The sequence below is a fragment of the Drosophila subpulchrella genome, chromosome 3R (genome assembly GCF_014743375.2).
Source record: "Drosophila subpulchrella strain 33 F10 #4 breed RU33 chromosome 3R, RU_Dsub_v1.1 Primary Assembly, whole genome shotgun sequence".
In the NCBI taxonomy this organism is placed as follows: Eukaryota; Metazoa; Arthropoda; class Insecta; order Diptera; family Drosophilidae; genus Drosophila; species Drosophila subpulchrella.
In genome coordinates, this window is record NC_050609.1 from 17,658,588 (window position 1) to 17,682,622 (window position 24,035).

Sequence of the window (24,035 nt, forward strand, 5' to 3'; positions counted from 1 at the left end):
CGAAAGAAAGTAATCCAAAACTGCTCATCGAACAGATCAAAAGGAGGCTGCAGGATATACACACACTTATAACATACAAATTTTTTGTTTTTTATTCGATATTCAGCTTGTGATTTGCAATTATTTAATAAAACCAGAGTAGAATTAATATAATTATATACACATATATATGATTAACAATAATAAAATACGTTTATACAAATAAAAGAGAGATGATCCTAGAGTTTGAGCTTGATGTTGTCCGTGGTCCATCGCTTGCTCTGCAGGCTTTTTAGGGCGTTCTCGCAGTAGAACTGCTCCTCGGATCGCTCGGGCAGGGTGTCCTTGAGCTGCTGCAGCTCCTGCTGCTGCTTCAACCCGGCCATGGCATCGATGACCGCCTTGATGCACTTCACCCGCTGTGCCAGCGCCAGTTTCTCCCCACTGTTGCCCATCTTGGAGAGGAATAGCTGCAGAACGGTCGACGGAGCCTGCAGCTCGTAAAGACGAAGAACGGCCAGAGTCAGATCGAAGCTGATGTGGAACTGTTTGGTCTTCAGCGGATGCCAGCTGGGCACTCGCTCAAATATGCACTCCAAATCCGCATAGGCCTGTGCATGTGCCCTTTCATTCAGAGCAGTCCACTCGTACTGGGCCGGGGATATTTGCTGATCGGCTGCAAATCGCTGGGGGGACACGGGTTTCAGCATATCCTGCTCCTTCCAGTTGCTGTTGGCCTGGCAGCAGGCATAGAGCACCTCAATGGGCGTGGGCTGATCGCGGAGCATCTTGCTCAGTCCGTTCTCCTTCTCCATTAGCTGCTGCATCTTGAGGGCAGCATGAAAAACCTGCTCGTAGAGTGGTATCACACCCACTCCCGCAGTGGCGTAGGCATCTACCAGGAGCTGGAGATGCTTTTTTCTTGTGCTCACATCTCCTGCAGCCAGAGCGGCCTGGAACTGCTTAAGAGCCGCCTCCTGGTGGCGTCCAAAACGCTGCAGTAGCTCGATGTGACTGGCCAGGTCACCGCTTTCCTTCAGATAACTCAGATACTGCTCCAGGGCCTTGGGACGCTCCCTGAGAATGCCATGAAATTGCGCCGTATTAAGGGTTCTTTTGAGGAACAGTAGCACAGTGATGACGGCATGGCCGCCACCCTGGGCCATCAGGGTGTCCAGCAGCTGCTGCTTCTCCTGCAGGGACTTGAACATCTCCAACGGAGCAATCTTACCCTGCAGCAACTTCTGCGCGGTGGCCTCCAGATTGGGACTGTAAAGAGTGCTCTGGAGTTGGCGGCGCAGCAGCTTCAGCTCCTCCTCCGGCGAGACGCCCTTGGGCAGGACCCGGTCGTCCAGTGCCTGCTCCTGGAGCACCAGTTTCAGAGCCTCCTCGCTCAAAATGGATTTGATCGAGAGATTCAGGGTGGCACTGTTGTTGAAACTGGCCTCCGAAATGGTGTCGTCGGCGAGGATTCCATTGCTGGCCAGTTCCGGGGCGAGGTCCACCTCGTCCTCGTCGTCGAAGCTGAAGGCCGCTCGGGAGGATCGGTTCCAATAGTCGTCGAATTGCAAATCCATTGTTATTGTTTTTTTTTTGTTATTGTTCTGCGTAATTTTTTTTGTTTCGGCCAGTGTGGCCGCAACTGAAAACAAATTACATACCTTTCACTAATTTTCTTTCATAAAACATGGTCGCACTACTTTATTTAATTTTAAAAAAGGTTTATTAAACAGTTCTAAGTTATAAGCATTTTTACATAGCACTAAAATATTATTGACTCTTAACAAAATAAATAAAAGGTAAATTCGCCCCGCGTACATATTTATAAACTTTATTTAGATAGTATCGTCTTCAAAATATTGCAGTTTAAACATGACTTTCTCGCTTTTACTTACAAGAGTTTCTCTCATTTTTACTCCCACTTTGAAAAAGTATCAGTTGGTTCTAATGGTTTTTCTTTTCGGTGCGTCGTTAGGAACTTTTAGAGCTCCTTTCAAAATTTCCAAAAAGAAATGGGAACAAATTTAATTATAAGGAAATCCAGTTAAAGCTTCTTTAGAAGCACATAAGGAATTTGTTTATAGATTTTCTCTTTTTAATTAATAAACTTTTGCCATTTTTATGGACCTTTAAGCTTTTTGGCGGTAAAATCTCCAAAGCATAAATTCACTTTAAAGGTGAAAGCATTTTCTTGGCACATATTTTTATGGCCTTTTGATGTTTGCTAACCGTGAGGTAGCGATAACTGATTTACACAAACAATATAACTAGAATAAAGTTTCAGTTCGGTTTATTTAAGACCTTGCTTAGCCAGGGATACAATGCATCAAGGCGTGAATAGACGCCTGGCTTATCGGCCAAGGCGCACCCAACTCCCCAGGACACAATGCCCACCAGTTCCTCCCTCACTGACAAGGGTCCTCCAGAGTCCATCTGGCAGGCATCCGTACCGCCACGAAGATATCCTGCACAGAGCATCCGATCAGTTACACTTTTTCCCAGTAAGTTTCTGCACGCTGTCTGGTTGACAATCGGAACTCTAGCATATCTTAAACTATCTGATGGAGGACCATTCATGGACTTGAATCCCCAACCGGCTATGGTAGCATAGGTACCATCAGCTATTCTTTTTGGGTTTACAGGGATGGCCCTTACCTGTAAATTAAGATATTAAATTAGCATTTACCATCTGCAACTCTAAAGTACATCCAACCTTATTGGACAACGTAAGATTTTTGGCTAGCCGGATTATTCCAATATCATAGTCCATCGTCTTGGCATTGAACTTATCGTGTATCTGCAGACCGGACACTGAGAATAACTCTCCATCTTGGCGATATCTTGATGTTCCACCAACTTTAACTTTCAGCAGACGATACGAAACTCCGTTCAAGCAATGGGCGGCAGTTAAAATGGTATGTTTATTTATTATAGAGCCGCCACAATGGTGGATGCCGAATAATTGTATGGATACTATATACGGAATGTTGGCAATATCAGCTGGAAACCCGCCAACTATGCGTGGATCTGGTCGATTCTCGAGGCAAAGACACCAAGAAATATGATAGAAAAGTAATATCCACTTGTAGATCATTTTCTCACTTAACCGAAGAAAGAATCGTATTAAAATAGGAATGTGCGGCTTTAAGAACAGACTTTAAGTACAGAAGAACGTGAAAAATAATGAGAAAAAGCATTTCAATAAGTGCCCATTATTTTGTAATTAGGAAGAGTTTCGCTTATCTCATAACTGTCTACACAGCAGAAGAAGATTTCAAGTTCGCCGACAGAATCTAACTAAACGTTCGTGCTGTAAGTTATTAAGAACGGGACTAATTAAAGTTCATAATACGAAAGAATGGTTTCAACTTTCATAATTTCATATATTCAATACGGAATGTAATAACCATAACCAGAGAATAGATTTGTAAGAAAGGGTAAACGGTCCCCGAAGTCTGGAATCCGCTATGAGTCATTTAGGAGCCAGTAAAACAGGGCTTTCTTCGGTCTACTTCGCCTTTATTTTGACACATATGCGGCTATATCATCTGTATACAGTACTAATGGCCGAATTTGGTCGCCGCGCATTTATTGTTTGCCCAATTTGTTATCAAAGCACGACCCGTTTTCTTGAAGAACGGACTCGAAAATCTGATTTGCATTGGCTTGACCCATAAATTTGGAAATCAAACACCGTTTGATGGGCCATTCTAGTTTTACATATCCGAGTGCTGAAAGCGCTGGCTGTTTGTCTTTCCATCCGAACCGACCCTCTTTGCTTTGCCAATAAAGTGGGCTATTCGAGATCGGCAGATACCATTGATCTCTGGCCGTAGGATGGGAGCTGGAGCTGGCTGAAATTGAGTAAAAGTAAACACCGAAACTTAAACCCACACAAAATGTTATGGTAGATTTAAATTAAGCCGATTAGGCGTGTGTGCAGCTAGAATGAGAGAAAATGGGTAGCCAACGATTTCACGTGAAATGTACCTTATTAGTGAAAGTGAAAAATAGTAAAAACGCAAGCGACAGTTATAAGCCAAAACCCATTATTACGCCCAGGTTTTACGGGTGGGTCTCGGAAGAGAGCCCCGGGCGCTAACAGGCCCATAAGAAAATTATTAGAGGAAGGGAAATCCAGTTGATTATACATGTTAATAACAGGTAAAGAGAGTCAGGTGAGAAACAGGTGAACATTGTTCTCGATCGTTGACCGCAATTACCAGTTGCATCCCGAACACGTTCGAGTTCGGAGTGTAGAGATCGTATCGTACAGGTGATACGGAGTGTATTTACCATGCTAACAATTTCTTCTTGTTTGAGGTTCTCTCGGCTTTGAGCATCATCCACATCCACAGCCACAGCCACACCATACCACACCGAACCATAGCCTCGAGACTTTCTTTTGTAAGAATTCCGAAGACCAACTGCGTCCCGCTCTCTTACAGGTTGATTTTCTCCAAGAAAGACAACAAACCAGCCAGAGAACTTCTTTATCTAATTTTTATAACAAGTCACTCGGCGGCATTGAAGACTTCAGTTCTGCGTCGACCATCGAATGGTCAAGTTCGGCGTTCCTTTGTCCCAAGTGCGAAATAAGTTTTGAGCTGCGAAAGTGTTTTGTTCCAGTGTGACTAAGCTGAAATTCCGTCTTCGGGATAGACTTTAAAAATAACTTGTTAATTAGGTAATTGTTTGCAGAAGTAATATTCGAAAAATGCCAGGGGATAGTTGGGCTGATAGGAAGTGCCTTACATCATTGGCCTTCTATGGGAAAAGAACTTAGTTTTTTAGTTACTCAAATCGAACCGCTATACAGAATATGCACCAGCTCTTGCACCGGACTAAAGAATAACTAAGAAAAATCGGAAAAAAATGTTAACCGGTTTATTTAAACGGCAGTGATCAGGCTGACGGATGACTATGCCAGCATTGAAAAAACGGAGACAATCATTCCGAATAAGTGAACTGAAAGACCGAGGAAAGAGGCTGCTGTTGTGGTGCAAAAGGCAAAAACGCACGAAACAAGAGGAAACTGTGTAAAATGCAAAAGACTGCAGTCTTCGGACTCCCCACTCTCGACTCCAGACCCATGTTATGAGTATTATGTTCCTACAAGATCCCCAGTCTGCAGTCTGCAGCTTCCGTCAAAACATTAGCGAACATTAGGACGTCCGTTTTGAAATGGCTTGCAAACTGACTTGACGGATGGTATGACGTGAGCCCATAATGGAGCGAATGTTCCTTAAAATATGCAAGCCTAATGGCCAGAAATTACAAAAACCATAGGAACCTAAATGCTGCACAATTAACACTGTGGTTCGTTAGCCCCGTGATTATCCCACATTCGAGAATTTCGCCAAATGGGAAATTAATTTAACAGTGTGATATTTGCCGTTAAATTTTGGCAGCATTTTGGTCACTGAAGAAATGAAGTCATTAGCACATTCAGAATGGAGAAAGTTTTTTTCCGCGGTTCCTCTTGAAGATCGGATTTCTATTGACTCTTTTGGCTCTGTCTGGTAGACCTTTTAATTACATCATGCATCAAGAAATGGGCTGAATGTGAATGGTATTGAAGTCGGTCAGAATAGGTGTAGTCGCTTTTGGCAATAAAAAAAGAGCTATCAAGTCAAAGAAGTAAGGTCTCTAAAATAAAAGAAAAAGTTCGAAAGTGCTAAACAGTTAACAAGTGCTGATTGGCCGAAACAGTGATCATTGTGATGTGCCTGTTCGATTGATTGATCGGTTTTGTGCATATGTTAGAGGGTTTTGATTGAACGCTGCAATAGAGAAGTATTTTTAAAATAACATCAATACAAATTTTTAAAATAATACTATTACGCAAAAGTAAACTGATATTAAATCTATGCGTCTATAATATATATTATCAACTATATATTACACAAAAGATGGCACTCTTAAGTGCTTTAAAACGCATTCTAACTAACTATCCTAACTATGTAACTTTTTTCCAAAACATAAACTTTTATTTTTTATAAAAAAATTCAGATGAGATAGTACTATTCTTCAAAGCATCTTTTAATCGCTTTGCATTTCCCACACCCCAAGTACGAACATACTTCTGTTACGAAAACGTTTAGCGGGAACACTCAACCCGAAATTCTTGGCCCCCAGAAACGACCACCATTTAACAGTAATTTAGGCAATAAATGACTGTTCGCACTAATCGATTGTGATCAGCGACACAGTTAGGCGGTGCTATTTCCTTCGGGTGTTCATGTCCATACCGGTTGGCCATGGGTATAAGTATTTGGTATTTGGTGTGGGTATGGGTTTGGGTTCGACCTGATCGCTGCGGGCGCAGCAACCCATACATATGTCTATGCTCGGCAAAACAACTTTTTGACGATAATCATTGACCCAATTCTTCTGCCGCTTTCTACAAGATTTTTGTACAATAACATGGTCATGGACTCGTTATAATGCAGCTTCCTGAGTGGCCATTCTTTACATGGCATTGCCGTATGATCATGTGCACCAGACCCAGACCCCATACATAGGTTTTCAAGTCGGAATCAAAGGCGGAGAGGAAAACATTCAAAAGTCTTTCAAGCATTTTATCTCTAATTAAGTTACGGCTCGTTTTGACCGGTGCAGGGTTTATGAATCACTCGTATACGAATTAACGGTTTGTGTGGTTGTATACTATCATCTTATAATAGAAGAGATCGCTTTTTGGGTGGAACCGACCCGTCGCCACAGCGGATTAGTGTGTCTGGTGCGTCTGCAGTCGAGCGTTTCTTATACACACACCAAATACCACCTATCCGTATCTATTTCACACTACAATTTTTCTGCACACATGGGTATTCATGAGAATTCTAATGGAATAACGGTGAGGCCATCAAGACCGACCAGTCCAAAATGATTATGGATATATATATGTAATTTTATAATACAGTTATCATGTTAATAAGTCATGCTTCAAGTGGGTTCTTAACGAGCTATCCGCCAATAGCAATTACTTTACTTAAAAACCAAATGTATTCCCTTCGTAATAATATTCTTTTCTATAATTGAATTGTTGTCCCGGTATCAAGTATTTGTATTAATAATTTTCGAAATTGTGCATTCCCTTTTGGGTTCCTAAAGGTTCTGGGCTGGAAAGCACTGCCTAGGCCAAAACAAGTTATACATGGTACCTGATACTTGGCGAAAAATTAGAGCTCATGACCCCTTGATGGTCTCTCCAGCGAAACCGTCAATCATAAGCGATGCCCATTAACTTGGGACTTGGCAGTTGCGCAAGAGTTTAGCTCAGCGAACCAGAAAGAATCCAAGTGAATAGTGCACGGGGTCATCGACGTGAGCTCAGTTTCCTTAACGGAGTTACTGGCCGTGATATTGTTTCTTCCCTCGGAGACTGCGACTTGTAATAATTCGCGTTACGCCTTATGGCAAACAAATTAATTTAGAAAGATTGAGACAGTACCTGCGTAGGCAATTTACTGCGCTCTATAACTAAAGGTTGCCAATTTTAGTTATTCAGTCGAAAAGCTTAAGGGTTATGTCATTTCAGAATGACCAATATCCATGGGAAGTACTAGAACCCTTTTCTTATAAAGACTTCCCTTATCTTGCAGGCCCCAGTGATACTTAAAAGATGGCCAAGATAAACCTTATACGACACCTTATCCTAGCCCTTATGCTGTATAGTGTGGCCACGGCCAAGGAACATCTGCGTATCCGAAGACAAGCTGCGGAATCGGTGACTGCAGCGCTACCAAATGCTAGTAAAATAATTGCCTCGGAAGAGATTGAGGCCCAAACGGAAAGCCCCAGTTTGAAAGAAAACCCAACGGAAATCTATAAGACTGAGAAACCCATCGAAACGGTGGAGACCCGAAACTCAGCCTTCGATTTGCCCGCCGCCTCTGATTTATCCAGCTCCTTGGGTTCCGAGGAGGATAGTAACTACTATGATAACGCCCCTATCGATTGCAATCCCGATCTTGTGGGCTTTGAAATAGTGACAGGGTGAGTAATGATAACTCACCAACGGGGTGGTAATTATCTAATAAGTCCTTCGTTAGCTATGTCTTCTCGGCTCCCGAGAAACTTATGGACTCCCAGCCGGGCACTCTAATGCTCACTGATTGCCTAGACACCTGTAGGAAGAACAAAACTTGCCAGTCAGTAAACTATGAGACCGGGCTTTGCGTGCTCTTTTCAGCACATGCTGATCAATTACCGGGTAAGCTACTTACAGCGCTAAACAAACTACTACACATTTTAATCATAATTATTATAAAGGGGCCCTAACAAAGTCACAGTTCCCCGTATTCACAATCTATGCCCAAAAATCATGCCTTTCCGTAAAACCCTGCTCGCGAGCCTGGTATGTCGATCGTGTACAAAATTATAAGCTCAAGACGGAAGTTAAGCGTACCGTGTCGGTGGCTTCTAGACGGGAGTGCTTTGAACTTTGCCTAAGCGAAACCGAATTCACATGCAGGTAAGAACCTTTGGGTAGTAGTGCGAAATGTTCTATTTGACAGTCGAAATAATTGGGTTCCATTTTGCACCCTTTTATCACCAGCAATTCGAGCATAAAGCTGCTTAATTTATTCCGCTGAATCGTATACTCAACTGGTCCTTTTTATTTATCTTTTATGTCCCATATAGATCTGCCAACTATGATCGCGCCTCTGGAGCTTGCGAGCTAAGTGAATTGGATCGTTTGACGTTAGCCGGCTCCCAAGCCTTCCAGGCGAACGAAGGGTCCGATTACCTTGAGAATCACTGTGTCGATGAACCCAATAAGCTGTGCGAATTCAAACGTCTACCTGGTCGCATTTTAAAGACGGTGGACTCTGTCTACCAAGAAGTCAGCAGTATTGATGAGTGTCGGGAGCTGTGTCTTAACTCGCCTTATAGGTGAGTACAAGCCTTATTAAAAATAATAAGTATAATAATGAACTAGAAAGATTCACAAATAGGGATCATAAAAGTGATTTCACATCATATCATTTTTCGTTTTTCGTAAAACATAGCAGCTATAAGAAAAGATCTTAAGATAACAGAAAGATTCATATCACATCATATCATCTTTCGTTTTTCTTATAACTCAATAGCTTTAAGAGTAATAGCTTATCTTGATATAAAAGAAAGATGCATAAGTAATGATCTTGAAGTAACATTATATCATACCATCTTTCGCTTTTCTCTTCACTATTTCTTTGTCGTTTTTAGGTGCCACTCTTATGACTACAATGACACTGGCGACATGGTCTGTAGATTGTCCCATCACAGTCGTGCCACCTTGGCCGATGTGCAGGAACCCTTCCTGGAAGTTCCCGAGGCCTCGACCTATGAACTGACTTCCTGTTACAATGTGACCATTGAGTGCGGCGGCGGAGACATGTTGGCACGTATTCGCACCTCCAAACTTTTTAACGGAAAGGTGTACGCCAAGGGATCGCCCAAATCTTGCTCGGTGGATGTTAAGAGCGCCCTGGACTTTGAGCTGCGAATGAACTATCATGATCTGGAGTGCAATGTGCGACAGAGCACCGCCGGTCGCTATGTGAACGATATTATAATCCAGCATCACGACATGATTGTGACATCCTCCGATTTGGGCTTGGCCCTGGCCTGTCAGTACGATCTGACCAACAAGTCGGTTAGCAACGGAGTGGACTTGGATGTGCGTGGCGACATTATGCCAGCCCTCTCGGAGGAGGTGATCGTGGAGTCGCCCAATGTTATCATGCGCATTACCTCACGGGATGGTTCCGATATGATGCGATCTGCCGAGGTCGGCGATCCTCTGGCTCTCAAGTTCGAAATTGTCGATGAACAGAGCCCCTACGAGATCTTCATTCGGGAGTTGGTTGCCATGGATGGCGTGGATAACTCGGAAATTACCTTAATTGATTCAAATGGCTGCCCGACTGACCACTTTATAATGGGGCCAATTTACAAGGGATCGGTATCCGGCAAGATGCTGCTCTCCAACTTCGACGCCTTCAAGTTCCCATCGAGTGAGGTCGTCCAGTTCAGAGCCTTGGTCACTCCATGCATGCCCAGCTGTGAGCCAGTCCAGTGCGAGCAGGAGGATACCAGTGGGGAGTTCAGGTCCTTGTTGTCCTACGGCCGGAAACGCAGATCTCTTAACGAAACAGGTGAGTTTATGGTTGAAGGGTATTTTTTTTTAAAGAAATTGTAGGAGAAATGGGTTCGGAAATGTAGATTTCATAGTTTGGATGTCATGAATTAAATCATTAGATTTTGTATTTGTTGTTTCTATTGAAATGTTAAAATAAAATTATCATGGGAATTTGTGTTCATTTTGAATTATCATATTTTATGATATTATATCCCCTTTCTCTTTTCATCTTCACCTGTCCCCCGCACAGATGATCATCCAAGACCTCGTCGCGACATCGACACTTCAAAGAAGTCCGCACCTAGCGACATGCTGCTGGTCCAATCCATTCAGATAACGGACAAATTTGGATTCAAGCAAGATAAGCAAGAAAGCGGGGATTATTATGACGGAAATGAAACCACGTTTACGGCCAACGAAGAGGGTCATGGATTCTGCGTTAACGCTATTGGTAAGTACACTTTTATGGCCACAAGAATATAACTCTTAAGAGAACCACTTTGCCAGCCAGAAGTGGTCTTGATTAATGCGGCCAATATGCGACTAACAAGTACTTTTGTTATACTTTTCTCCGCTCCACAATTAGGTCTTATCACAGCTGCCACCATTTTCCTGCTCACTCAGTTGGCCGTGATCGCGATCTGGACATATTGCTACCAACGTCGCCAGAAACTTCAGCCGTATCAACATTCTTACTAAGCAGAATCACGGGATCACTGAATCGCATATTCTTTTACATTAACAACATTAACGTCTAAGCTTCAAAAGGTGCAATCAATATTTATTTTACGAATACCCGTCGTCCTGATACAACATCCGCTATTTGCCTTATCTAGTCAGTGCACGATTTTAGAGAAAATGAAAATGAAATTTATGTGTCTTGTTCGGTGGAATTCAGAGATTGTTTGCATTGCAGCCATGGCGTTTTGAAACACTCGTGTGTTGGGTTTGTGTATTCTTCAAACAGACTCCCTACTTGCAAAGGAAGTTCGACACCTGCCTGCCTTGAACTTCTTTTGTGACTTCGGAAGTTGAAGTGGTTGACATTTGTAAAAACTAATACATATTACATTTACCCTCTCGAATTAATACCCTATCATCTGTATCGAATGCGATCTAGCACTTAAGCACTATAATTTATTACACATCAATGACAGTTTAATGTTTGCATTGGAACCCTTTAATTTTATGGAACGAAACTCATCTTATTATTATTAAACTTAAGTTTTTTAATGAAATACTCAAAATGTGTGCTTCATTTGCGGGGGGAGGGGAGGAATTCTTTGAAACTGGTAAACAAAATGGACATGCAATATAATCTTCTCTTTTCATATATGGAAATTAGCTTTCTATGAAGAGAATACAATAAAAATATTATCATTTTCATTGCTTGCATTTGGAGCACCACATATGTGAATGGGAAAGGTTGAACAAAAGTCGGAAAGCCCAGGCCTTTACCCACGCATAACAAATTGTGCGAATTGGATGTGGAATGCAGACACCTGCGAATTATTATTTATACTTCAATAAGACTTAAAATGCATCCAACTGTAAAAGGCGACTCGAGGGCTTCCAGGAACATGCTCACTTAGAGTCGCCCAAAATGCACGAATCCGAATCCGACAAAATAAATCCTCAGCCACAAAATAAAGATGAGGAAGGGAAGGCAGCGATTCACTTTTCGATGTGGGCAGAAAGGCAGAAAGGTCCAAATGTCGTGCTTGTTTTCGTAAGTTTTCCCAGCGACTCGACGTCCCATCTTCATTATGGAGTATGCAGTATGGAGTATGGAGTTTAGAGCTTAGAGTTTGGAGTACCCAGTAGATGGTGATGGCGTACACCTGTACGAAGATCCAGCAGCTGTATAAGTATCGTTAGCCGCAGCGCTTGTGTGAATCATGCAAATAAATGCACCCTCAGCACAACAGGAAACAGGCTTCGTGCAGATTTGTATCTTTATCTGCTGGAGGAACGCTCTCGCATACGGGAAAGTGACTCCTGTCCACGTCCAATCGTCTGCCCGTCACTTAGCTCCTGGCTTCTGGCATCTAGCATCTGGCTCCTCCTCCTCCTTCTCATCTGTCCAGTTGGGTGACTGGATTCCTCTTCTCTCTCAATTAATTTACTTAGCAATGCGCCTTCAACGACACTACCTCGAGTGGTACCCAGTACCTAGAGTGCCCAGGGTTGCAGTACCGAGTACTTACGATTTTAGATCGCTCTGGAGGTACTTAACGCTAAGTTGTAGTTGTTTTTCAGGCATAATCTGAAAAGATTCTTAATTAAAGCATGCATGCAAGGCGATAAAAATGAATGTACGTTAGATTTGTAATGATGGTGCCGTGGTTATTTTCCTCGCTCAATTAGAGATTCCCCAGTGTCGATTGTGCTCCGTCAGCACACGAAATAATTGGATGTGTTCTCGCCAATGGCACAGCATTCGTGCTAAGAATTGATCACATATGCAGAAATTAAAATGCATCACGTTCGAAGGATGCCCAAGAAGTTTTGCTGGCTGAGCTTTATTGTCTGAAATCGTCGTGTTTTTTCTTTTATGGCCAAACCACAGGTGCTGGTGAAAGAAAAAAGCATATAATGTCGCAGAAGGTAACTGGTTCCTATATAAAGACTGAAGGCCATAGAATTATTGGGTTGCCGCTGCCCCAATTTAATTTCTATTCAGAAACGCGATTCTCTTCCATGGTTCCATGTCACCTTGCTGTAAAAAATAATAAGGGATATAAACGCCGCTCTTCTTTAAGATTGGTCGTATATGCAACCCCATATATATTTTTTATTTTTACAATAGGAAAACATGTACTTAGATTAATATATGAATTGATACAATTTGTATACTATATCCGTTTCAAGTATAAATAAAATAATCAAATAAAATTATTAAAAACAGTCGGCACGGGATGATTTACCTTGACCATTCGCCAACCGAATTTACTATTTACAGCAGACTCCGCAAGGCCGTTCTATAATTACAGCTCTGACTTTTAAGCGTTTCAGTGAAATGGAACTGACTGACGGTTTTATGGCAACATTTGGGGTTATGAATCCGAATAGATAGTGCAACGTTTGTTCTTTCCAACGGAAGCCAGCAAGTTATTGTTGGGGCTCCAACTGACCGCGTTCACGGCAGTGCTGTGAAATGAAAGCAAAAAACAATAAAGATATACTAGGATTAGGCACAATAAAAGCACAGGGAAAGGACGTAAGCCTAGGTATAATTGGGCACTTCCTCTGGGGCTTGAAGGCTCCTTTAAGAGCTCGGTCCCTGGGCGGCAATACGACCCACTATTAAATAGTTTACTACCCACCTGTGTCCCTTGAGAGTGGCTTCTAGGAAACCATTCACATTCCAAATATATATAGCGCCATCCGCTGATCCACATGCAATCTTTAGGCCGCTCGAGTTGAAAGAAGCCCGAGCAAAATCACAGCTGATTTTAAAGTGTTCGTTTCTGAAGAAATAAACCAAGGTTAGATTCTGGCTGGGTTCCAGATCCCAATTCAAAAACTTACGTAAACGTGGATATAACTTGATTTTTGCGTAAATCTAATAATTTAATAGTATCATCTCTTACAGAGCATATGAGGTAATTGCAATCTATTGAAGTAATACATTATAATTATGAGCAAGATGGGGGGATCATAAGTACTTGCCCTTTGACAAGTCCAAAGAGGTGATTTTGGCCGGCATCAAGACATCATCTGCCTGCTTTTCCGTGCGTATATCCCAGAACCGGATCTTCTTATCGTAGTGCCCGCTGATTATCGTTGAGCCCAGGCTGTCGGTGGTCACGAGATCATTGCAACTTGATCCGGCGAATTTCGTCTCTATGCAGGCGATACTGCGCAAATCCCAGATCTTTAGAGTGCGATCATGGCTTCCGGTCACCACTTTAATGGGCTCTTGGACGTATTTGGCAGCCATCACTTTGCCACTGTGACCCGTCAGCGTGTGCTTCAATAGTGGGGAATGCCAGAGAAGACATACAGTTAGCGGGGAATTTCGTTATAGGGCAAACATCACTTTATAAAGATCTCAATCTCGGCACTCAGCATCTTAGTTGTAGGTAGCGTAGGAAACACAAAGGAACACAATGACTACTCGAGCCAGAAAACCGACCGCCAACACCTTTTCTGGCCTGGCATCATATGTATACCCTCCGCTGGAAACCGGCTAATTACTCTAGCTAAGTATCTTTCACTAGAACGGCGGGCAATTAAAAAGTGTCCGCAGACATTAAAGAGACGGTAGACATTTAATTACGGCGTTATAAACAAGGATCTTAAAAAACACCACGCATAACTGCCGTAGAAAATTTATTGACATAGGTCGCATGGTGGGACATATTTGCCACTCCTCCCTAACCCAGAGCTGCGTACATGAATTAAAGTCATTGACACTGGGATTCTCGCTTAGAGAACTGTAAATCTCGATTATTTATCTTTCAACCAAGATGCTTAATAGTGGCAACAAGAAACCAGATAAGATATAAAGTCTTCCGGGTGATTGGAGAAATTGTTGATTTATGAGAATTTGGAGGAAGCTGTCTGTCGTGTCGGTGGTGATTTAAAAATGTACAATTAGAATAAGGTTTTTCAGCACATGCGTTGGGAAAGGATCTATAAATCCATAGACCAGATTGGCACTGCCAAAAAAAGGGAATTGCGGGCCGCTGGTTAACCTATTAAATATATAATAAAAGTCTTTCACTAATTGCCAAGTTAAAGCCGTTCCATGGGGCTGCCCTTTAGGGGAGTGAAGACTCTTTTTCTCTTAATTAAAGAGCCTCCAAGTCCGAGTCTCGACCGGCAACCGGTCAAGTCGAACGGTCAATGTACGCGCAGTGTGGCTTGAAACGCAATGGTCTCTCCGCCTTATAGCGATGGTGTCTCAAACATGTTTGACTGGAGCCCAGTTCTCCCGCAGAATTGGAGACATGGAGAGCGAAGAATTGGAGAGAAGAGTGGCTTGGTCTTTAAGAAGAGGCCGCTTCCAAGAGGCCGGTTTCTAACTAATTACATGGATTGAAATGTTCTCTTAAACAGTCTTATTTGAAGAACCAAACCAGCGGTTTAAATTTGGCTTCGAAAACGTGTTGTCCACAGAACCGGTGAGTTTAAAATTCTGCCAGCCACTCCGCATTTTATCGGAATGCCTGCGTGGTAGGAAAGGTGGAAATGTCCTCTTTTTCGATAGCCATAAATTAAGCAAAACATTTTAATGCATGACATATTGCTGGGGTCTAATATGACACGAACATAAATAACCATGACACCTGGGAGCACTTAAAACGATTGATTCAATTAAGTATAATTAATATTTATGTGTGGTCAGTTACATTTTATATTATTTGATTAGATCTTACATTTTCTAACCCAAGATTAAAAAGGTTAAATGGTTTCATTTTCTTGCTGTTGCTAATGTTTAATCTTTAATATAAATATTTAGAAACCTTTGCGAACCCTATACTATTTTCTAAGCCATTTCTTGTTGTAAAACATTGGACCTTTGGACATTACTTGCCATTTTGCTCATAAAGCCAATTAGTCGTAGACAATTCCCAAAATATTTTGAGTTATGATATCTCAGATTTGGCAAAATGCATCGACTGCAGTTATGATTTTATGATTAATGGAAACTCTCCCGCATAAAGCTGCAGCGTTTACGGTGTGTGAAAAGTTGAAGTACGAATCGTAAAAAAGGCGCAAGTATTAATGATAATAACTTGGCAATCGGCAATCAGTTGGCTGTTTGATCGCATTGTGGCCAGAGGCCGTACAAGTCAGTGTGCTCATTTTAATGCTGCAGCTCGGCGGCGCTATTCTTCAGTTACAGTTTCCAGTTGTGCGCAAAAGAACCGTTTAAATGTCAATCCAGAAATACCAGTTAGAAGAGAAGAGTCAGAAGAGTCGGTGTATCACACGGATGGAGGATGGTTGGGTGGTTGGGTGGCTGGGAGGCTGCAGCTGGCGGAGAATAGCAGGAAGAACTGCACTTGTATGTTTATTCGCATGTTGACGATGTGCAGCATAAATGGATGAAGTTGCGGATCTCGCCTGACCAGGCGAGAGATGAACCTTGGGGTAAGAAAGATTATTCTACTGCAATTCAGGCCAACTGCCAATGTATCGGCCAGTTTTCCCCTGTTGGCTTTCATAGACGACTTTTATTTATGACCGCCAATTGAAAATGATTCTTTCGATAAGGCTGCGGAACCATAAACGCTTCTAAAAGGTTTGCAGAACTTAATTCTAAAGTTTTCTGACCTTTTCTTGTACTTAAAAATAAGAGTTCAAGCAACCATTTCATCATTCAATTTAAATCCATATACTTCCTGTCTTAAAATATAAAGAAATAAGAACTCAAGGTATCCCTAGATAAACCAATCTTTTGTATAGGAGCAGACTGATCCCTAATAAATTAACCATTTTCAGAAGACTTCTAGATACCTTGTTAAGATGCATGAAATCATTTCTCCAATCATTCTTAGGATCATTCTACCCCCAGACAGACCCACCGAAACACATATATCATGGTTAAAGTGCCTTATTTACACGTTTGTTTGCCATCAGCGTCTCTGTAATGTTTACTTGTTTACTTTTCGCCTTTTTTCCGAGTTAGAAAGCGGCAAACATGCAAAATTTATTTATAAACATTGACATTGGTATGAATGTGGGCATATATGTATGTACGAGAGCGTATGTACATACCAACTTGAGTAAACAAAGGCGAAAAAAGAATTATCACGAGGGCTGAAAATTCTTTATAAATCAAGGCATCAAAGAAGTTGGTTTTTCAATCTGCTTAGATGCACAATAGAAACGGAAAGTAATGTTATGCCCATTGTACCGTAGTTTAATTGTTTAGCAAGAACGAAATACTTCCATTCAAATGTTACCCCTATGTATATGTTAAGGTTTAAGAAATCCATGAATTTTAAGAATTAATTTAAAGATTCATCTCTGAGAAAATCTCGTAAACTTGCGGGTGAGTAAGTACAAATGTTCAACCTGTAATCGGAATGCAAATCACACACTTATATTATAATAAAAAGAATATATAGCGTCTAGACTAGTCGACGAAACCGAAAGGGTGTTTTCCCTCATATATATTACGTTAATATGCGTTTCGCTTTTGTTTAAATTAAGCAGGCCTATGGCAAATACTATTTCTGATACCTTATTATTCAATTTTAGAAATAAACAAACATTTCACTTACCCTTAATCGATTATCCATCACTGTCCACACTCTGGCACCGTAGTCGTTGGAGGTGCCCAATATATAGGCACCTGTTGAATCGAAGTCTACGGAATTAATCCCTGCACTGCTTCCGCTTAAAATTGCACGTGGTTCGGTGGAATCTGAAATGGTACAAGTTTTTGATAAGATTATGATGACATTATTAATAATATTAAATAGAGCGTATTTTTAAAAAAAGAATTCAATAAATGTGCGACTATCGACTCACTTTTGCCAATATCCCAAAGTTTGACTTTGCGATCGGCGCCACCGGTGGCCACCATCCGCTCCACGGGACTCCAGCGCACCGCGTGCGACTCGTTCTCGTGTGCCTCGAATTTCATTAGGATCTTGGTCGGATTGGCCTGGCCCATGTAGCCCGTGGCCTTCAGGGTGTCGATGGAAGCACGGGAGTTCTCGCCAATCTCGGCGCCTGCTGTAAAACGAGCGCTAATATATTCATTATCATCGAGACCTATGGCCTCCATGGCGCCATTCATCGCTGCCTCGTCGAAGTCCTCGTCGCCGATGAGACCCCCAACGAATTGGGCGGGACTGGAGTTGCGCTGCAAGGATGCGGCGCCAGGCGAGGAGGCGGTATTGCTGGACGAGGAGCCGGGCTCACGGACCGCGTCTTCGAGGTCACGTTTCAGTTTGGCCGAACGTTTCCTGAAAATTGACGGCAGTCTTTTTCTAGATATGTTCAAAAACGGTTATACATTTATATTAAACCAAAAATAAAAAGGAGCAAATCAGAATGAATGACACAATCGATAATATTCGTCTAAATGGTCCGTTCTACTCCTTGGCGTTTGTTAGGGTGTTAGTACATAATAATATATTGGTAAATATTTATTACATGCAGTTTTTGTGTAGTTTTCCGTAAACCTTTACGTATTGGTAGTTCCCGTGCTCCGCATTTTTCGGTTAACTTGCTTGCATGACGTTGGGTGGGTGGGCAATAAAGTGGTTTTTATTAACACAACTAGGTGATCAGCGGTCAGGTGGATGGGCACTGTAATCTCTAATCGGGTATTAAGATAATAGCCTAATATACATGCCCTAGAAAATGAACAACGCGAGCAAGGATTATTGTTATTCCTGTTTAATTAAATTCTCTTTTTGGAATGGACTAATATTCCAATAATAATAATATTCGGAATTTCCAAAATTTTGATGTCTTGTTTATGACATGAAAAAGCCATTATTTTATTATCTGCTCTTAACTTTTATCGGTAGATAATGGCTGCTAAAGTACATGGTTTCCTTTATTTGAAAGCGATTTTATTCATTCTAAAAAAATGTAATAATAAACTCCTGTTTTATGTGTGATGTTGCCAAAAGTTGCCTAATCCATGGAATAATCGTATATTTTGTATGTATTTGTTAACAGTTTACATGGAACTTTTATCAAACTCTTTTATAAGCATTAGATAAGCTTCGCGATTAACCATTTCATATGTATCCGCTGTACCTATCTTGTTACGAAAATGCATTTATATACATGTATATTAATGATCGAAGAGATAAGTAATATTAAACGTTATGTTTTGCATGATAATAGGGTTAAGATGCTTTTATTTTTCGGTAGACGTACCTTATTATGCTCTCGTTTTCCTCGTTCAACTTGTCCGCATCCTTTGACTTGTATTGCATAAGTCGTTCCAGTAAACGACGATTTTCATCCTGTGAATTGCAAGAGAACGAAAAGCTTTTAAGAAGACGCTTTTTCATATTTAGAATATATGCAAATATTTAGCGCCGCTGTGCTGTTTTCCGCGTTGAACGCTAATATGCTACTGGATCGAAATCGAAAAGATAGCAAGCTTTTCCCCGTTTGTATACGAGCCATCTGCAATATATTTATCGAACGAGCCAAATACCGTACAAATCCACTTTCTCAATTGGATTCGGAAGCCTCGAGTAAGTGCCAATAAAATTATTTTATTGGCAACTTTGAATAAACAAATCTTTAAATTTAATTGATAAAAAGAATTTAACAACAAATGAGTAACCACTCTTCGATCATAAAAATACCCTTATAGAATATATATACAAACTATTAAAAAACTCGATGTGGCTTTAGTGCTTTTAAATGGTTTATCAACAATAATTGTTTACCAAAATTTAAGCAGATACGAAGAATTTTCTTTTTAAGTGTTTCTATTTAAGATTCAAGTCAACTAAACCAAAGCAGTAGTGATTGTGTGGGAATATAAAAGTGAAGAATCTGAACCACTTACTTGTACTCCTCTCAGTTTGTCCTCGAGGGAGCTAAATGCCAATTGAAGCGCTGTATGTTCATCTAACATGGTGTTATTCAGTTTCTTGAGTTCCTCCAAATTTGAGTGAAGTAGCTGCACTTCAGCGCGCAATCGATTGTTATTCGTCTGCTGCTCTGCGAGGCTACAAGAAAACGATACATTAGTGCCTGCTAAAATATATGTTCGCAAACATGATGTTCTACTTATTATTCTAGGTCAAATGTTGCACTACATTGAGGCGATATTTTTTATACTTGACTATTTTTTATAGTATTTTCAGACTTAACAAAATGAAACTATCAATTTATTTAAAAAAAAACTGGAAAACATTGAAACCGATTTTTTTAACTTGTACGGTACTTCTGAAGTCTGATCTTAGTCATTAACTTAAGTTAATTGAAATGTTGAGTCAGAGCAACAAGGAATCCAACAATATGTTGTATGATTATGACTCAATGCCAATAAAATCGGTACAATAAATAGCCATAGCTAATGTTTTATTCCCTGTCAAATTTCAGGCAATCTAATCCAAAACCAGGATCGAACTTTCTTATCGCTCAACCCGGAACATCCTCTCTACCTACCTGTGCTCCTTTTCGGAAATGATGATCCTTTGCTGCTCGACCTTCTGGTTGAGATCGACGATCATCTGGGAATTCTCGCCCTTGCGTTTGTGCAGGTCGGTGAGCTCCTCCTGCTGGCTGAGCAGCTTCTTCTCGAGGGTGGCGATGGCCACGTTGGAACCGGTGCCACCTGTTGACACCGCGCTGCGTAGCTGTTCGTTTTCCACAGAGATCTTAAGGTTGTCCGCCTTCAGCTGCGCCACATGGTCGATCAGTCGGTTGTCTGCAAGACGATGATGCGGGTAATTAAAGTGTGAGTGTGTGACCATGAAGTTTGGAGAGCAGACGATTCGGATTCGGAGGTCAACTGGGGTGCTCCGCTGGCCGCGCTTCACGACCCAGATTCTTACTTTGCTCGATGATCTCCTTGAAGTTGTCGCACTCCTTGCGGTTCCGCTCGCGCAGTCGCCGCACAACATGCGCTCGCCACACATGCTCCTCCGTAGACATACTATTTTAATGTGTTTTCCCCGGAATTTACTACTGGGTGCTCCGCACTCTGGATTCCCGACGCTCTGGTTCGGTTCTCGGTTGCAGGATTCGTGGCGACACCTTGGCTTGGTCGCCTGTTCGCATCGCGTGTGGGCGTGGCACGGGCGCTATAAGACGGCTGCGTTAAATCGCATAATTGTTTGTAACTCAGGTGGTTCAATTTGTGATTATTGTTATTCTATTCAGCTGTTCATTAGAGGTGGACCCAGAGCAACCGCGTAGTTATCGATAAGTTGTATCGCCCGCCCCTAAAAAATATACTTTTAATACAGTAAACATATTTTAAAATATACCAAAAATATGGACTGTCAGGAGGGTGTACTCGCTATTCGAGGATGGTGTCTCCGCTATTTATTGCGAAACGGTTAAGTCGAACGGTTAAACCGTTAGAAATGAAATAAAACAGATTTTTAAATTTAAGGAAGGATATAATAATTATTTTATATAATTATAGTTATTATTTATAAGCAGAGGTTATTATAAAAACAATTATTACTTTTGTCTTCATAAGCATACATTAAATTTGTACTACAATTTAGATTTTTAATTCATTTTTATATCGACGATTGTACTTTTCCAATTTTCGCATTTTTTGACTAACCAGATCAATGTAAACTTCCTTGTCCAGATGTACCTTTATTTCCTGCTTTTCATAGACTGACTTGATATCGAACAGGGGTAAAACGGCCATTTTCATTATAATGAATAAGGTGACGGCCAGAGCAGTGGTGGGAATCAAAAGGAGCCAATATTCGAAGGCCAGGTAAGTCTCGTCGTTCATTCCCAGGGACAGAAATAGCAGCCTCACCAGGTGGTGAATCAATTGTTCCAGCATGCACCAAACCACGGTCGAAAAGAACTCCAGGATAGCCAAAGATCCGAACGTCTCCACCAGAAACTGTACGGCATACGGCAGGTGCATATAACGATCCGGATACATTTTAATATCACTGGCCAAGAGCCCAAGAGCTCCCACGAAAATCCATCCTCCCAATTTCGGAGCGGGTGAACAGCCATCAGAAGGTTGCCAAAGGTGTTCCAAAATTTCGAGTACGAGGCGAATAAAAACGGCAGTACAAACTGCTTGATATGAGGCCATATTTAAAATTACTTTCTTTTTTAAAATTAGTTTTTCTAAGCTCTCTCTATGGGAAATTTTGATATTCTAAACTCCTTTTTATATGAATGATAGACTCACGATAGCTAAGGTTATGCTTTTTATTTGGTTTATTTTCTAAAATAATTTTTGAAAAAATTATATTATGTTGTGGTTATGCAGCTCTCAATGCTTCAAAATAAATATTTACTATTTACGAGTTCTTAATTTAAGATTATTATTAATTATTATAAATAAATTCCAAATGAAAACTTGTAACGAGTATAAATACCCAAGTTAACTTGGAGAACGCCTTCTAAATCAGAAATAATTTTAAAGTGTAGACGTATCTGGGATATTGGGAGAAAAAAAATTATAGGCTTCCACAAAAAACAATTATGAAGGGGAAAAGGCGTGGAAAAGCCAGTTGTAAAACCAAGTACCAGAAAGTAGCGCGCATTTCACCCACTGGCTACCTGAACTTTTTAAGAGAATACAAACGGAGATTCTGTGGATTATCTCCACAGGAAATGATACGTTTCGGAGCTATACAATGGAATAAGATGCCCCTCAACAAAAAGGAACACTTTAAAAATATGGTAAGTATACAAATATCTAAATTTAAAACTTTTACATCATATATCATATTAGGGAGAACCTGTAATCGTTATAAAAAGCCCGCCTAAAAAGTTTGAAAATCATTCTACTAACGAAATTTCTAATTGCGGAAAAGCTTGTGCAAGACGCTCTCCGTATGCCCGTGAGAAGGAATCTACGAAGAAAAGCATCCGACGAAAATCCACAAAGTGTCAGCAGAAGCCGAAAGCAAGTTCTTTGCAAATCAGGCGAGACCCGAATACTTTGGGCTCTGCCATTGCCTATATATATTTTCTGCGCAAGTTTCAAAAACTATACTCTAATTTTGAGGCCAGGGATCTATTGAAAAAAGCAACCCGTCTTTGGTGCCGTCTAGAAAAAAGTCAGCGTCAACAATTTGAGCGGCCAATTAGGTAGTGTTTTGTGAATAACCAACCTTTTCAAAATAATAATATCTTAAAATATTTCAGGATTATTAAACTGGATAGAAAACTCTGTTGAATTTAGTCACATTAATTTGTTTAAATTTTAAGTGCTTAATATTACACCAAAAAGCTTTTGTAAACAAATAAACTATTTTACATGGCAATCATAATCGATAAAAAAAGTAAGGAACTGTGTTGGTAGCAAGCACTTTCACTTGAATCGATGCATTTTTACATATTTCTCATTTTTCCCAAGCCTTTCTTCGAAATGGAAGTGCGTTTATATCAATAAATGCAGTAATAATCTCCCAGCAAATTCCTTTCAATTTTAATCCACATCGATAAGCATTAGAGATCGTGTGCTGGAAGTGTGAAAATAGACTTCAATGTACCTCTGCAGACATATCCCCTGGAGCGACTAGAAAGCCGCCGTGGCATTTGGTCAGCTGCTAAACTACGCAGAACATACGTACGTGTAAGTTTTCTAAACACGCAAAGGCAATTAAAATTTTTAAGCGACATACGAACCCCCACGAATTGCACGCAGTTAACAGGGAGCTGGACATCCCACAAAAAGATTGACTGCAGCAGCCCAATGCGGGAAAACAGGAAAGGTGCACCCGCGTGGGTCACCGAAACCTGGTTACACTTGAAAGGCTATCCATTAATTGGCTATTGAATGTAATTTCAAAATAATAAGGGTTTGATTAAAAAGTCTTGAACATGCTTATCAATATCTAAACATATAAAACTTTCCACTCAAATCCAAAAACATACGCACAGCTAAGACCAGTTAAATAATACTCTTCAAGTTTCCTATCTCTCAATTCTAGCTTAGGTAACTTATTTACGAACTTATCATTAAAAACTGATCACCAAAGAGTCTCTTATTTTATCCTATCTTCATAAGTAGATCATACAATATATTTTACTTTAAAGATATGGAAATTTCTAGGTTTTTTTTTATTATTTTCCATTTCCATTATTTAAAATATATTCTTTTTATATATTTAATATATTAATTTAATAATATTATAGTATTAAAGGTATCTCGAAATAATATTCCGCTCTGTCGATAAATAAAGTATATGCGTTCATGGTTATGACTCCTTAAGGTATAAGTAATTTGTATCCTTATCGAGAATGTCTCACAAATCACTCGGGTTTT

The 24,035-nt window shown here is 40.7% G+C and overlaps 6 protein-coding genes across 10 annotated transcripts; 2 read left to right on the plus strand and 4 right to left on the minus strand.

Moving 5' to 3' along the window:
• Window positions 1-66: 66 nt before the first annotated feature.
• LOC119545664 (vacuolar protein sorting-associated protein 16B) lies at window positions 67-1,610 on the minus strand. The gene has a single exon (XM_037851390.1). The coding sequence runs from the start codon at window positions 1,554-1,556 to the stop codon at window positions 219-221; it is 1,338 nt and encodes a 445-aa protein (XP_037707318.1). The 5' UTR covers window positions 1,557-1,610; the 3' UTR covers window positions 67-218.
• Window positions 1,611-2,252: 642 nt separating this feature from the next.
• LOC119557350 (trypsin-1) lies at window positions 2,253-3,093 on the minus strand. The gene is made up of 2 exons (XM_037870090.1): window positions 2,693-3,093; window positions 2,253-2,634 (listed from the first exon to the last, which is right to left on the minus strand). Exons 1-2 carry the CDS (start codon window positions 3,071-3,073, stop codon window positions 2,260-2,262), a joined length of 756 nt encoding a protein of 251 aa, XP_037726018.1. The 5' UTR covers window positions 3,074-3,093; the 3' UTR covers window positions 2,253-2,259.
• Window positions 3,094-4,534: 1,441 nt separating this feature from the next.
• LOC119555594 lies at window positions 4,535-11,265 on the plus strand. The gene is made up of 8 exons (XM_037867089.1): window positions 4,535-4,666; window positions 7,587-7,980; window positions 8,037-8,197; window positions 8,257-8,458; window positions 8,629-8,880; window positions 9,196-10,127; window positions 10,362-10,562; window positions 10,698-11,265. Exons 2-8 carry the CDS (start codon window positions 7,607-7,609, stop codon window positions 10,808-10,810), a joined length of 2,235 nt encoding a protein of 744 aa, XP_037723017.1. The 5' UTR covers window positions 4,535-4,666; window positions 7,587-7,606; the 3' UTR covers window positions 10,811-11,265.
• A 345-nt stretch (window positions 11,266-11,610) lies between these two features.
• On the minus strand, window positions 11,611-20,953 carry LOC119561105 (autophagy-related protein 16). Of its 5 annotated transcripts, XR_005221065.1 has the most exons (12): window positions 20,608-20,953; window positions 20,219-20,480; window positions 19,614-19,776; window positions 18,968-19,056; window positions 17,600-18,063; window positions 17,350-17,492; window positions 13,784-14,084; window positions 13,643-13,727; window positions 13,438-13,581; window positions 13,039-13,261; window positions 12,431-12,683; window positions 11,611-12,377 (listed from the first exon to the last, which is right to left on the minus strand). XR_005221065.1 is itself a non-coding variant. In XM_037875018.1 (10 exons), the coding sequence occupies exons 1-10, from the start codon at window positions 20,705-20,707 to the stop codon at window positions 13,168-13,170; spliced, it is 1,821 nt and encodes a 606-aa protein (XP_037730946.1). In that variant the 5' UTR covers window positions 20,708-20,953; the 3' UTR covers window positions 12,882-13,167. The 5 variants fall into 5 exon arrangements, 4 of the variants coding, with proteins under 4 accessions (XP_037730946.1, XP_037730931.1, XP_037730965.1 ...); XM_037875018.1 differs by lacking the exons at window positions 11,611-12,377; window positions 12,431-12,683 and having other exon boundaries at window positions 12,882-13,261; window positions 17,600-18,039; XM_037875003.1 differs by lacking the exons at window positions 11,611-12,377; window positions 12,431-12,683 and having other exon boundaries at window positions 12,882-13,261.
• A 231-nt stretch (window positions 20,954-21,184) lies between these two features.
• Window positions 21,185-21,929, minus strand: LOC119558148. The gene has a single exon (XM_037871388.1). It carries the CDS (start codon window positions 21,846-21,848, stop codon window positions 21,285-21,287), a length of 564 nt encoding a protein of 187 aa, XP_037727316.1. The 5' UTR covers window positions 21,849-21,929; the 3' UTR covers window positions 21,185-21,284.
• A 236-nt stretch (window positions 21,930-22,165) lies between these two features.
• Window positions 22,166-23,031, plus strand: LOC119558139 (protamine-like protein 99C). The gene is made up of 3 exons (XM_037871375.1): window positions 22,166-22,444; window positions 22,497-22,855; window positions 22,913-23,031. Exons 1-3 carry the CDS (start codon window positions 22,244-22,246, stop codon window positions 22,941-22,943), a joined length of 591 nt encoding a protein of 196 aa, XP_037727303.1. The 5' UTR covers window positions 22,166-22,243; the 3' UTR covers window positions 22,944-23,031.
• Window positions 23,032-24,035: the final 1,004 nt, after the last annotated feature.

Coding starts and splice junctions, on each gene's coding strand:
- LOC119555594 (XM_037867089.1), top strand. CDS start 7,607: ATGGCCAAGATAAACCTTATACGACACCTTATCCTAGCCCTTATGCTG. Junction 7,981..8,036: donor GGCTTTGAAATAGTGACAGG/GTGAGTAATGAT, acceptor GTCCTTCGTTAG/CTATGTCTTCTCGGCTCCCG. Junction 10,128..10,361: donor CAGATCTCTTAACGAAACAG/GTGAGTTTATGG, acceptor TCCCCCGCACAG/ATGATCATCCAAGACCTCGT.
- LOC119545664 (XM_037851390.1), bottom strand. CDS start 1,556: ATGGATTTGCAATTCGACGACTATTGGAACCGATCCTCCCGAGCGGCC.
- LOC119561105 (XM_037875003.1), bottom strand. CDS start 20,707: ATGTCTACGGAGGAGCATGTGTGGCGAGCGCATGTTGTGCGGCGACTG. Junction 17,493..17,599: donor ACTTTGGGATATTGGCAAAA/GTGAGTCGATAG, acceptor GTACCATTTCAG/ATTCCACCGAACCACGTGCA. Junction 14,085..17,349: donor TGATGGATAATCGATTAAGG/GTAAGTGAAATG, acceptor CCACTATTGAAG/CACACGCTGACGGGTCACAG.
- LOC119558139 (XM_037871375.1), top strand. CDS start 22,244: ATGAAGGGGAAAAGGCGTGGAAAAGCCAGTTGTAAAACCAAGTACCAG. Junction 22,445..22,496: donor AGGAACACTTTAAAAATATG/GTAAGTATACAA, acceptor ATATCATATTAG/GGAGAACCTGTAATCGTTAT. Junction 22,856..22,912: donor CAATTTGAGCGGCCAATTAG/GTAGTGTTTTGT, acceptor AAAATATTTCAG/GATTATTAAACTGGATAGAA.
- LOC119558148 (XM_037871388.1), bottom strand. CDS start 21,848: ATGGCCTCATATCAAGCAGTTTGTACTGCCGTTTTTATTCGCCTCGTA.
- LOC119557350 (XM_037870090.1), bottom strand. CDS start 3,073: ATGATCTACAAGTGGATATTACTTTTCTATCATATTTCTTGGTGTCTT. Junction 2,635..2,692: donor ATCTTACGTTGTCCAATAAG/GTTGGATGTACT, acceptor CTTAATTTACAG/GTAAGGGCCATCCCTGTAAA.